This window comes from Oryzias melastigma, linkage group LG10, assembly GCF_002922805.2.
Source record: "Oryzias melastigma strain HK-1 linkage group LG10, ASM292280v2, whole genome shotgun sequence".
Lineage (NCBI taxonomy): Eukaryota > Metazoa > Chordata > Actinopteri > Beloniformes > Adrianichthyidae > Oryzias > Oryzias melastigma.
The window spans coordinates 28,410,384-28,424,219 of NC_050521.1; the positions used below are offsets into that span (position 1 = coordinate 28,410,384).

A 13,836-nucleotide genomic window follows, 5' to 3' on the forward strand; every position below is an offset into this window, starting at 1 on the left:
GGGGGGGGGGGGGGTTGATGTTGTAGTCAAACAGGTGAAGATGAAGGAAGGATCAGACGTCTCTCTATGGTGAACCTGCTCTTCTCTCTGACGTGAACCTGAACGCAGCGTTTTCAGCTCCTCAAAGGCTGGACGACCTCGCATCTCCATCAGGCTGCATCCTCCACCTCTCCCTCCGTCTTTCATCTTCCCTCGCTCGGAGCCAATTATAACCAGCTTCAGCATTCCTGAGTGCGGCAGGAGGAAGAGGAGGTTTCAGGGATTAACATAGCACAGCTGTCAGCTGGAAACCCCTTCATCCTTTCTGCTGCGTCTCTCAAAGTTTCCCCGCTCGTTTGGAGATTCACAGGAAATCTGGGCGTGGGAATGACTCGCTGTCAGCGGCGAACAGAGGTGCGAGCTCCTGACGCCTGGAGTCAAGGTGATGGAGATCCAGTGCAGACAGAGACGGGCCTCCAGATGCATCATGGGAAATGTAGGAACCCACCGGATCTTCTCACACAGTAGATTATTAAATTACAATTCACCCCAAAAAGTAATACATTTATTAGAGAAAAAAGTCATTAATTCATGAGTAAAAAAGTCAAATTCATGAGAAAAAAATAAAAAATCTATGGGAAAAAAGTAATACATTTCTGATAAAAAATTAATAAATGTACAAGAAAAAGTCATGAATTTTCGATAAAAAGTAATAAATTTATGAGAATAAAAGTCCTAAGTTTACAAAAATAAAGTTGTAAATTTTCGAGAAAAAAGTCGTAAGTTTAAGAGATTCAATGTTGTAACTTTACTAGGTTGGACCAGAAAGCGGCGTGCGCAGCGGCGTGCGCAGCGGCGTGCGCAGCGGCGCTGGGCTTCAACTCTGATGATTCCGTCAGGAAAAACTGACACAGCAGTTCAACATCAAACTGGATCGGTCTGGGTTGTTTATTCAGGTCCTTATCAGAACTTTCTGAAGCTTTTGACTCATCTGAACAGGCGAGCGCCCGTGCTCTGGTTGGGTTACAGTTTACTGGCATAAATAAAGAGATTTTTTGATTTTCTTGTACTTTCATTTTAAGGTCAGATTTGCCTGAAAGGACATAAATAAACTTTAATTGTTACAACAGAAACCCAGACGGTCTGAGTTCTGCTGACTCACCGCATCATGTGATGTTCTGATCTCACCTGTATGTGGGCAGAAGTCAGGACTTTCTCCTGGACCTTCACATCCTTGAGGATTGTGTGAGGCGTTCAGGTTGTGTCTGTAAATGTGAGGACTCCTCACACAGACTCTATTTGCCTTTAAGCCGGATTCTCTCAGAGAATGTTTGTTTTGACGCTCGTGGCCTTGGACTCTGCTGATGTTTTCATGCTCCTGCTGGACCATCAGCCCTTTCCTAAGAAGTTTGCTCACGTTCGCTTGTTCTCATCAACATTCACTGCAGATGCTTCAGTCAGAGCTGAACTGGGACTATTTTCTCACGCGGAGTGATCCCCATCATTCTTATTTGTAGTCGGAACGGAAAGAATCTGAATGGTTCCTTCATGAGTTTGCATGGCTTTTTTTTGGTGTTTCTGGTTTCATCTGGCCCTCACAAGCGCGCGCTCACGTGCACATGCTGCGTCATGAGTGCTTTGCATGAGGGTCAGACTCATTTCCCTGCTGCAGCTCCTGCCTTCATTTGGATTCATGCAGGAACTGGAGACACAAAGCTGCTTCTCTCCGATCGAAGGCTGTTATCAGCCATTGGACTCCATCACTGCGAGCTTTCTGGATTTTATCTGGACTCTTCAGAGCTGCAGGAGGCGCCTATCGCAGTTTGATAAATAAACTTCTGCTGATAACCAAAAAGTGTGCAGCGGAGTGAGGAGATGATGGACGAGGCTGACAGGCGGAGACGCCTCTGCAGCCAGATGTGGTGCCGCCGGCCGGGTTCTGGAGCCCGGCACATTCTGTACCTGTGCAAACACTCTGACACATGTACCTGCTGGCTCGGTTCATCTCTGCCGCTCTCACAGCAGCGCCTGCAGCAACCTTCGCTCAGGGACACGGTGGAGGGGGCGCAGGAACTTTTGTTTTGGCTCCAGGGCAACGCTTTCAGTGAACATGTGCACTTCCTCCTCCTCCACCTGCAGCTCCTGCACCGTCTCTCAGGTTGTGCATCTGGAGCAGGACTGTTCCTCTATGGAGGGGTTTCTGTGCCACCATGTTGTTGCAAAAGTCACAGTTTTAGGATCCAAACGTTCTAAATTGCAACTAAACGTTAAGTGTTCAGAATAAAAATTCACATTTAGCAAATAAAAATATTGAATATTTACTTTCAAAGGCTTGTTTTGCTTTCAAAAATATTTATGTATTTGCATTTTTTTTTTTGCTTTCAAAAATTATTTTGCGGTTTCAAACTTTTTTTTAAAATTTGATTTCAAAAATATTTTTACGATTGCAGCACAAACATTTTTAGATGCGAAGTGCCTCATCTCGCTTTTGCCCTATCTTTGATTTTGCACTGCCACGTTTCATGTGATGATTGTGCCGGCCTGCTGATTGGTCTAGTTTCTATCCAATCAAATCACAATATTTATCGGACACGGTGTCTGCTAGCGAGGCTCACACGCAGTCCACGCTCTTTTACCTTCAATTGTTTTTAAAATAGTCAATTGGTTATATTTTATGTAGTCAAATTTGTGAATTTATGGCTGAGAATCTCCTCAAACGTTGTTTAATGTTTATATTCTGACATTATTAACAGGCCTGTGTGATCCATGAATCCTCGAGGGCGAAATATCGGTAAAAGTTTAATTTGAGTCAAAAGATTTTAAGCCCCTATTATCATCTGCTGCACGACTGTTTTTAGGTTATATTCACAGAACCAGTAAGAACAATAATGCTGGATTATTGAAGTAAACTTAATTTATAATCAGAAGAAATGTTATTTTTAACTTTTAATGTTCATTTTCAGTGTCTTATTTCTAAGAATTCATGTTTGCTTCTGTCCAAAAGTTAAAAAAAAATGTTCATGAAAAAATGAAACTTTCTCTTAATTTTTTAACGTTTTATTAAGGAAAAAAAAAACTATCATAATCATAACTAATGATGGAGATAGAATCCAGACCATTCACTCGGTTTGGGGAGGCACAAACGTAATGCTGAGAGGAAATGTAGAATACAAAATCAAAGATGAGGCATTACACATCTGAAAACTTTTGAGTCGTGAGCGCAAAAATATGTTTTGAAAGAAAAAAAAGCAAATATTATGTCTTTTCATTTGTAAATTAGGACGTTTCATTTTCAACACTTTAAACTTTGTTTGCAATTCAGACAATTTTGATCTCAAATCTGTACCTTCCTGTTCCTCCACAATGATGTGAAATAAATCCTAAGCTCGTTTGGGAGTTACTCTGTAAGGTTTGACGCTGCAACAAACAGCAGCTCTCTGTGAAAATCAAATGTTCTGTTTCCAGAAATGCTTCCGTGTTTCTTAGAGATGTCCTACAGCGATTCATCTTCGTGGGACTCAGCGACGGTCAGAGAACCAGAGAGCGGTCAGCCTCTGCAGTCAATCAAAAGCAGTTTTTCAGAAGCTGCATGTCTGGTTCTGTCGGAGCGGTCGGCGGGTCGGAGGCAGTAATGAAGTGACCCCACAGGACCAAATGTGGACCGACTCATCCCGCCGGTTCTTGTCCAGGTTCTGCAGGATCTGCTGATACGTTTGTGATGCGTTCACAGCCTCCGTCTTCCACAGGCGTGTGGAGTTATGGCTCTGGCGTGTGTTGATTTGGGAGTGTGTGCGTGCATACTTGATAAGGACAGACTTTTATAAGCATGCACAATGCAGCCTCACACACTCTTATCTCCCACAGAGGGAGGTAATGAGGATCTGACACACACACACACTCGGAGTTATCTTCCTCTCCGTGTCTCGGCTGACAAACACCCGGCGAGGCGTCCTGCATGCGTCCTCTCGCTGCTTTTTAATCATCTCTGAACAATGTGGCCCACTGAAGGAGCCTCCTCCTCTTCCTCCGTCACCTCCTGTGGGAGCCGCAGCAGCAGGAGGAGGAGGAGGAAACCTGGCTTCCTTATCAGTCCGGAGCCACACTCCTCATCCTGCCTCTTCACCTCCTCCTGCTGCTCTCCGCTCAGGATGGATTGGACGGCGTGTTTGCGGTAATGAAGGTCACTTATTAGGGATTCAAGGAAAAACGGCTCATCATGGCCGCTTGTTTTACATAAACGTGCACGTGTGCGCTGGCCCGCAGACGGCCGAACGCTGGAGGAATTATTAGAAACTTCCGTCAAAATGCAGAACTAACAGTTTTGTTTGGAGAGGCCGAGATGAGGCGGCTTTCCTTGAATCCTTAATGACTGACCTTCATCAGCTGATGATGAACGCCAAACGCAGAATCCTCACCGCTTCAGAGAGGATCACTTACTACATGTTTAAATAACGGCTGAAGAACATTTTAGAGACGATCTTCCTCGTTATAGCAGCAGCACATTTTTAGCATTTGTGTACATTTACATGTTTTTATTTTTATTTTACCAGGAAATCCCATTGAGACTTACATCTCTTTTTCAAGGGAGACCTGGACCAAAAGGCATCAATACAAGAAATAAAATACAGTTAAAACAATTGAAATAGAAATAAAGTTCAATTACTGTAAAACACAATAAAATGCAGTTTAAAAGAACAACAGGACAATGAATAAAAGGTTCATTAGGAGTGGTACAGATGGGTCAAGAGGGACATGTGCATGTTTCTTTTAAAAGCTTAGAACATTTTTCTTTAAAACAATCCAAGAGAATAAGGTCATTCATTCATTCATTCATTCATTCATTCATTCATTCATTCATTCATTCATCCATTCATACATTCAATAGGTCACTCAGATGCAGAGAGTTTGAATAGTATTCCAGGAAAACGGAGCAGCAATGGAGAAGGTTGTTTTTCTTAATTCCCTGTGGAATCTGTGAACAGAAAGAAGCAATCAGAGTGAAGAGTGAGAGTTATATATGCTGTTAACAGGAGACGCACAGGTATGGAGGCAGTTTACAGAGAAAGGATTTATATGTGAATATTAGCCAGTGTTTGAGTGAAGACCAAGAGAACAGAGAATACAGTTCACAGTGATGGGTTCTCTATGCAGAGTTTGTGATAAAACTGTGATAAACTGTGTCCAGACTACGGAGATTTGATGATCATGATCTGATCCAAAGGTTAAAAAGTGCTTTTTTATCAACATAGCTTCAAATGGTCAAAAGGATCTTTTTCTAGTGTCGGATTCTATATTTCTATAATCCATGTTGTCTTTATTAGACATGTAACTATCCTTTTTTCAGTTGGAAATGTCACTAATTTATCAAAACATGTTGGATTATAAGCACTAAAGACGCTCTGATGAAAATGGAGTTTCTAACATCTTCTTGTAGCATTTTTCTGATGATAGAGGACAAATATGAAGAAAAACTGAGATTAAAATCGCATTTCTGAGTATTTCTTTATTCAAATCATGAATCAGTAGCATTGAAAAAGTGCTGTTTGAAAAAGATTTGTGACATAGAAAATACACTGGGCGGGGCCACAAGCTTTCTGCTCCGCCCCATTCTGAAACAGACCCATGAAGGTCTTTGTTTTCCTCATCTGAGCTGGAATCTGGATCAGAACTGGACGACTGGACAGAAACGATGTTGTCGGGGCTGTAAGCTAGCAGGAGAAAGTGTAAACAGAGAGCTCTCAGAAACTGGAAGGAGAAGGGGGCGGGGTTGCTCTGAGCCAACAGTCCCACCCAAAACTCAGAGGTGAATTTCAAACCTCTGAGTTGAAAGTATGTCCTACAAAACAACATAAGATTTAGATTTTGGCTTAATGTGGAATCATATTAACTAAAAAATACTGAGAATATTTGGAAATAATTCTATAAATTATCTGGGCGGGGCTTTAAAAATGTTAACTTATAATGAGTATAAATAATGGCTGAAGAAACATGTTATCGAGTCAATCATCATCATTTTAGGATTTCTTTTCAATATATTTAAAATAACTATAAAATGTCCAGAGCTTATTTAGCTGTTCATTAAGTATTTTAATGTAATCTACATTTTTGTTTTTCAGTTGTTATACCTTCTTCTTTATTTTCAAACACAAAATAAAACAGTTACATAAACACGATAAACAGGAAGTGCTTGGAAAAGAGTGGGTTGAAGAAAAATGTTATGAATTCACACCCCCAATGTTAGGATATTTTATGCATACTTTTACACATATTAAACATATATAGTTGTTTGCATTCACACAAAATAACACATCTTAAAAAAGCAACAAAATACCAAAACAATGTCGTGATTTTTCCATTGCCTTTTGGGCTTCTCTTTTGTCATTTCATTTATACTTTTCCAAAAATATTGTTTGTTTTTTTACTTGTCTTCTTATTTTAATTCTTTTCTCTGGTTTTAAACACATCACTCTGCACAGAATGTGTCGTCTTTAAGGTTGTTTAATGTCATATTTAGAAATAGTTTCTTTCTCGTTTATTATTTTTCAGTGAAATCAGCACGAGCGCGTCATTTCATCCATCTCCTTTTTAGTTCCTGGGGAGTTTGGGACCCTGAACGGATGGATTTGGAGCTGGTTGGATGAGTAGGATGTGAGCATGAGATGACAGGTACAGGTGGAGGATGGCGTCCAAACTGAGGTTGTTCTGGACGCCGGTTGATCTTTTGTTTTCCCTCGCCTTCGATCCGCTTTCCACACCGCGACCTGCTGAGACGGCGCTTCTATTTCCAGCAAACAAACAAACACAAGCAGACGCACAAAAAGGGCAGCAAACAAGCAGTGGGTTGTTGTGACAGAGTGCGCTGGAGGTGACTCGCCGGACCGGGATCCCAGCGGCTCGCTCCATAAACACGAGGGTCTGAATCCCCTCTGCCCTGCAGGAAAACACAGCAATAAACGACTTTCTGCTCTGACAGGCCCACCTGATGCAGCGCCGCGGTCTCTCAGGTGGGCGTCACGGCTGCATATTCAGGAACGTTTGTGGGTCTGTGTCTTTGTGCTGTAAATGTGTGTTTTTGTGGAGCTGGACTAGAATGTTTCAAACCCAAACCAGAAAATGACTCCAGAAACTGGTCTGGAGAGTCCGCCCACAGACGGCGCTGAAGAGAGAACACTTTGCATTCAAATGATTCATGGCTGCAAGTGTGAGGAGATGAATGCAGCGTATGCTAATGAAGGAGCAGACCTTCAGCTGCTGCTGTAGACCCACCAGGAGGCCACTTGGGACAGATTTAATGATTGTTTGCATTCAGTAAATCCTTTTTTGAAACATGAAGAGATTCTCGAGTCTAAAACTGCATCTCCTCATCGTCTCATCCCAGCTTCCTCACCGCCGGGTCACCTTCTCCACGTCCAATCAGGCGCAGGATCTGCAGGACGCATCCCAGCACAGCTACTACGACAGCGGCCTGGAGGAGTCGGAGACCCCCAGCTCCAAGTCGTCGTCCGGGCCGCGGATCGGGCCGCTGGCTCTGCCGGAGGACCACTACGAACGGACCACGCCCGACGGCAGCATCGGCGAGATGGAACACCCGGAGAACGGTAAGATGGACTTCCTGTTCCTCCCTTCTGTCTGTGCAGATCCTCATCCAGGTCATGTTCTCCCAGGGTTCTGTTCGTCAGGGAAAGCGGACTTTAAAGGTTCATGTGGAAGACGTCGGGCCGCTCCGGGACGAGGAGCGGCCCGACGTCCTCCAGATCGACCTTTAGTCTCCTCCCTGTTCTGCTGTTCTTCACCTCCTCCATCCATCCATCAACCCGGAGGGGAGCACGCATGTAGGCAGCTCGTCAGGAGGGGGCTCACGTCCCACTTTCAATCAAATTCCCACAATTCCCTGCGCTGGGTGTTACCTTTGTTAAGAGGTGTGAGACCTCCCAGCATGCAACACAAGAACTCTCCATTGATACAAACTGTAGTTTCACTAACGGACGTTAGCAGGAACCGCTAACCGCTAACACGAGCGTCTGCTGTCCGTCCTCAGCAGCACGCCGTCCGCCTCACAACGTTTGGAGTCTACTTATTATAACAGATCGTTCGTCCTGAATGTCCATGAGGATTGTTCCACTGAACACTGATGGGATCTGAAAACCAATCCAACCAAACCGGTAATGATCAGGAGAACAATTCTTCTTTAGTCCCAGTTTTATTCTGAAAGGGTTTCTGACCCTCATATGAACAGAACAGGAGGAGGGAGTGTCATTCACCGTCAGGTCTCTCCTCAATCACCTGATTGATCAGTCAATCCTTGGTGAAGATCATTCGTGATCCTCCAGGTTAGAATATTAGACTTGAATCCAGGTAATAAAAGAACGAACTCAGAAAGCCGGACCGAACATGGAGCTGTGGCGAGGTTTGACGGTGTTGGGGGTCATAGAAGGTGGGGGTGGGTTCAGGTCTTCAAGGGAACAATGCTGGTTTAGATGTTTACATCCGGTCAGACCAACCGGTCTGGATCTGTGATCCGGGATGTGAGAGGACTCTCTGATGACTGTCATTAGTGAGATCACTCAGGATTTAACGCTCCATCTCATCATTCATCTGAATTAAAACAGTAAAACACATCCGTTCTAACATATGTAGATCTATGTTTTCATAGTAAACTAAAGTCATGTCCTGAAGTTTATTGTGTCAGCAACGACAACTTCCTCAAAACATCACTAGTATCTTCTCATGTTCTTCTCTAAGAATCACACGCTGACTTCCCTCTCAGGGTTGATGCATAAACTTTGTCTTAAACCGGATCATCTTTTCTGTAGCATCACAATCGTGACTTTCTGAGGTTTCTTTGTCACATTTGTTCGCATTATTCTCTTTATTTATGATCCTTTATCTGTGTCTGTACAGTTCTTAGGTATATTGGATTGAAAAACACAAAGAGATGGTATTAAAAATAAACTGTGGTAACTGCTGACCTGGACTTTGCTGGTTGCCATGGCGACAGCATCTAATGGTCAGGGTCACATATGTTCAGACCAGGAAAAGCTTTAATGAGGGAATTGTTATGGTTCACATAAAGACTGAAGTTTACTTTCAACCCATTAGAACAGAACTCTGGATAATCTGGTTCAGATCAGAGGTTCGTAGGTGTGGAATACTCCAGGTGTTCCTCAGGTTCTAAACTCCACAGTCAATGTTCAGGTGTGTGGAACAGCAGAAACGCGTCCTTCCAGTCTTCCTAAAGTCTGTGTGTCTCAGAGCATATTTCACCTAAACGATGAAGACATGAGTGTGTGGATAAACTGAGCAGAGATGACGGTAAACGACAGGAATGAGGTTGTTTCAGTGTTTAATGGCTACAGCCTCCCTCAGGTATAAATAAAGACGCTCATTTACCGTCATCGTCAAACATCCCAGCTCCTCTTACTGATGTCATTGTTCTGCTCCAGCTCTGAACGCCTCGTTAGCACTTCAGCCAATTAGAGTAAACGAGGTTAACGAAAAGCAGAGAGGGAGCAGGGAGAGAGAGCTTCACTGGAAATGTCAGCTCTGGCTTTTGGTGTGGGAGAGAGGGACGACTCGTGCACACATGGAAACATACAAACACACATAGAAACACAGAAACACACATATAAACACACACACACATAGAAACACACACATAGATTAAAACACATAATCACACAAACACATTACATACATACACAAAGAAACCCAGACATCCATCTATACACTTGCATACATAGAAACATACATAGAATCACTCACACATAGAAACATGCATGCAAATACACACCCACTCACACCCACTCACACACGCACACATATACACTTACACATATAGAAAAACACACATATATACATAGAAATACAAACACACATACAAAGAAACAGAGACTCACACAAATATACAAACGCACACATATATAAACAGACACACTACCATACCAAAAACGTGCATTCATAAACACATATACACAAAGACAGACACACACACACATAGACACACTTCAATTACATGCTGTATTTGTGTTTGTGTTGATTTCCTAACATTTGCTGTCAGATTCAGAGTTCATTTATTTATAAAAACCTTCCTGTCAACCTGCTGTGAGTTCAGAAGTGAAACGTCAGTTTTTGGTGGTTTATTCTTTCAAAGACTCTTTCTTGACCACACACACACACACTGACACACACACATCATTGGAACGGTGAGTGGTCCGCCCTTAGCTGGGGGGTCAGCTCTCGTTAGCACGCGGTGCTTTGCTGTTGTTCTCCTGAGGCTGCATGGATCCTTCTGTGACTGATTGCTGATTGTTGGGATCCGCCGCTCTTCAGACGCAGTGATGGAGGAGCAGACGGGCTGGCCTTTAACACCCTCTGCCTGCTCCTGTAAACCAGCTGGACTCTTTTATAGCTCACATTTACTCCTCGCAGTAAAAGCGTCTCCCTTTCAGAGGCTCAGATTAACCAACCCAGAGCCGGCCCGGCTTTCCTTAATGCATCCTGCTTGCGTCTCTGTCTGCTGTTTTTGCTGGATTATCTCCATATATTTTAATCTGGGCGTAATCTCTGTATAAACTGGATGTCTGTATCATCTGCCATGCTGCTTGTAAAGACTTAGACTCCCTGTAAACCAGCTGTTCTGCTACCATGACCGCACGCCAGTGTTTACCAGCCGGTTTCTGCATTTGTTTGATTTTTTACAGCTTTGAAATAAAGCTGTTTTACAAATAATCTGGTCCACACTCAGAAATCCCAAAGCTGCTTGACACAGTAGATCCAGAATGGCTTCACTTCGATTTAGCAGAAAGAGTTTACGAATATATATCAATGCATCAAACAGCAAAATGACCATATATCAGTAATGGGTAGTAAAATGCATCTGAACCCTTTCTACCTCCTCTTAAGAGTTTGATAAACTGAAAAAAATCTAAAGTGATGGAAAGCTTTCTTTAGATAGTAACAGAGTCACTGGGTGTGACCGGTTTGCATTAGGTCAGTTTGTTTTTGTATTTTAACGGATTTTTACTAAAAACATCTTGGTAGGAATAATACAAATTTCCACTGAGACAATGTAACATGCCATAGCATCAAACTGAGCCCAGATTCTTTTTTTCACTCACTAGAGTCTTAAGTTTATTGGTCTCCACCAAAACTGGGGAGTTTGAGTTTAAGTTTATTGATTGTTTCGAGAATGGTCAATAGAAATGTAATTCCCTCAACACAAGAACAGCACATATACAGACAGAAATATATCTGAGATCCTTGGACCTCTTTGATATCTTTACTTTTCATAATACAAACAGTCAATGCTTGAAGCTGGAAGAGAAGAAGAAACTTATTTAATCCCTCCCCCAGAAGTTGTGGGTTCGAATCCACTGTGAGGTCAAACCAGTGACTAATAACCCAGTGTGTCCATGGGTTCACATGGTGATGGTTGGTGGGTTTGGGTCATGGGTCTAGCCTCAGTCACATCCACCTGTACAGAGGGTTGACCGTTACGAGTTCTTTGGGGTTCGTGGAAGGTCATAGGGAGGAGCGCCTGTATCTAAAGGGAAGCGTATTTTGATCCTTTGAGGATCATACGACCATCTCAATGAACGTTATGACAATGGAACGTACCATTATCATGTCTTCGGTACGTGTATCATGAAGTATTCGCAAGAATAATGGAAGCTACAAGCACTTCTGACGTACAGGTGATGCTGTTGTATGGGGTCCTTATGTTGTTACTAAGGTGTGAGTACTGACTCCTTAGTGACCTCACACAAGTGATTGATTGGTTGGTTTATTTCAAGCATAGATTATGAAAAATACAGGACAAAACAATTATTTCAAACTCATTAGAGAAATATTAAAAGAAAATAGAAAAACCAAAACAAAACACACTTATGTCAGACTTGGTTCATTTATTTATGTAGTTATTAACTAAAGTCAGTAAAGTTTGATTGATTGCTTAAAAAGTCACGGTGGGATTTCCACATAATCTCCACTCTATTGTCTCAGGTTTTGGGGGTTAAAAAAAGAAAAATCTGTAGGACACGCCTGCATCTCGCCTGTGTTCCCCTTACTGACCCTTACATGTTGTAAAAGTGTTCTCTACGACCTGTCGCCCGCAGCATACCCATAGATAAACATGAACATCACGGTTCACTGAGCGCTCTACCACTTTGATATTTCCCATTTTCACCCAGACGACTCGTATCCACCTGTAAAGACTAAGTATCATTCCTACATCGAATTTCCCCTCAAGTGTCCCGATGTTGTTGAAATGATCCTGAATGTGCTGTAATCCTCCAGCAGAACCTACGTTCATGCAGCTTTCAGACCCACAACAAAGGAAACATCCATCCTTTCTCTGGTTTTTCCTCTGAAAGAAAATCTCCTCAAAATGTTGAGTTAAAAACAGCTCCAGCTAACAGCAGGTTCTTGTCTCGCTAACCCAACCGCCCCCCCGCCATCATGAAGCAAACATGCCGGCTTTGTTCTGCAGCTCACATCTCCATCGCTGCTATCCTCTTCCTCCTCCTCTTCCTCCCTTCGTCCTGTAAACGGTCAGATAATGGACGTTAATTCCATCAGCCAGTCTTCGTTCAGCTAAAGTACCCACTTCCTGTCTGTGATGGACAGAAGGAAAGTGAAGAAAAATAAACTGTTTGGGAAGGAAGGGGGGTAATAAGTGGGATTTAATTGCATGTGTGAGTTTGTGGCCGGAGAGTTGAGGAAACGCTGGAGAGGTTTAGAGCGGAGAGATGAAAGAAGGAAAGGACAAAAGCCGAGAGAGACCGAGATCTGCCGCTTCACTCGGATGCGGCGGCGTAACAAGCTGATTTATGAAGTGTGTACATGTGTGCGCGCGCACGTGTGTGCTCCTTCCACAGGGCTGCTCAGACTTACAGCCTGCACACATGCAAACGCACATGCAGCCTCCGTATCGGCTGATTGCATCAGTCTGCACGGCACACACTCAGATGAAAGATGCAACACATCAGTGAGCTTTTCCATATCGCCTCTAAATCACCCGCCGGTTTGATTTCCCGATAAAACTGAAAAACTTCAGCTGCAAACCCTGGAGAAGAAGAGAGCGTTTTATTCTGCCCATGGAAGAAAAGGAGACCAAAGACGCTGCTGCCTTCGTAGGGACATCAGTGGACTGTCTGAGGCGTTCAGTTCCTAATGATCCGCTATTTTCAGCCTGTGGAGGCCCAGATATCTGTCCCTCAAGGTTCTGGGTTTTTGTTCTCCACCCAAGGTCCATTGATGAGTGACAACGATGCCCCTAAAAGGGGTTAAAAACCATCCCAAGACCGTCAGCACCTTAGTTCAGATAAATCTAGTGAACAACCACTTGTTGTCCAAGAAAATCAAATCCATCATCGTTGGAGAAGAAGCTGTCCTCTGCAAGGATGGAGATTAATGGGGATTTTGGGGCTGATGAATATTTGCACTACAGGAACACCATCCTGTACTGAGCTTCCAGTTTGTCTCATGAACTTCAAGACTGCAGTTAAGTTTCAGTTTAGATTGTTAGATTATAATCTCACCAAAATCTAAGAGACTTCTGACTGCCTGGAACAAACTGTAAAAACCTCATCTGAAAATATTCTGTTGTGGAGAAACTGAACGTATGTCATAATTCAGGATCTGTGCGTAAACGTCTTTCCTCAAACGACAACAGAAAACCGTTCCAACAGAAAACCGTTCCTCTGAGCATGAAAGCTCCCGACTGAAGGAGGCTAAAGCAGACGAAGCTCGACAGCAGCTAATTCGGAAATAGTTTCTCTTTGATGTAAATTTGACAAAATCATTTCCTCTTTAAGAAGGAGAGTTGAAGAGGTCACGTAATTTTCTCAGCCGAGCGGA

General features: G+C 43.1%; 1 protein-coding gene across 4 annotated transcripts in view; it reads left to right on the forward strand.

Moving 5' to 3' along the window:
- The window catches only part of LOC112137819 (protocadherin-1), a 164,092-nt gene that overhangs the window by 73,033 nt on the left and 77,223 nt on the right, over positions 1-13,836 (forward strand). For all 4 annotated transcript variants that reach the window (XM_036213797.1, XM_024260324.2, XM_024260325.2 and 1 more), the window contains exon 4: positions 7,358-7,577. In XM_036213797.1, the coding sequence (XP_036069690.1) occupies positions 7,358-7,577 (220 nt within the window). The remainder of the gene's footprint in view (positions 1-7,357; positions 7,578-13,836) is intronic.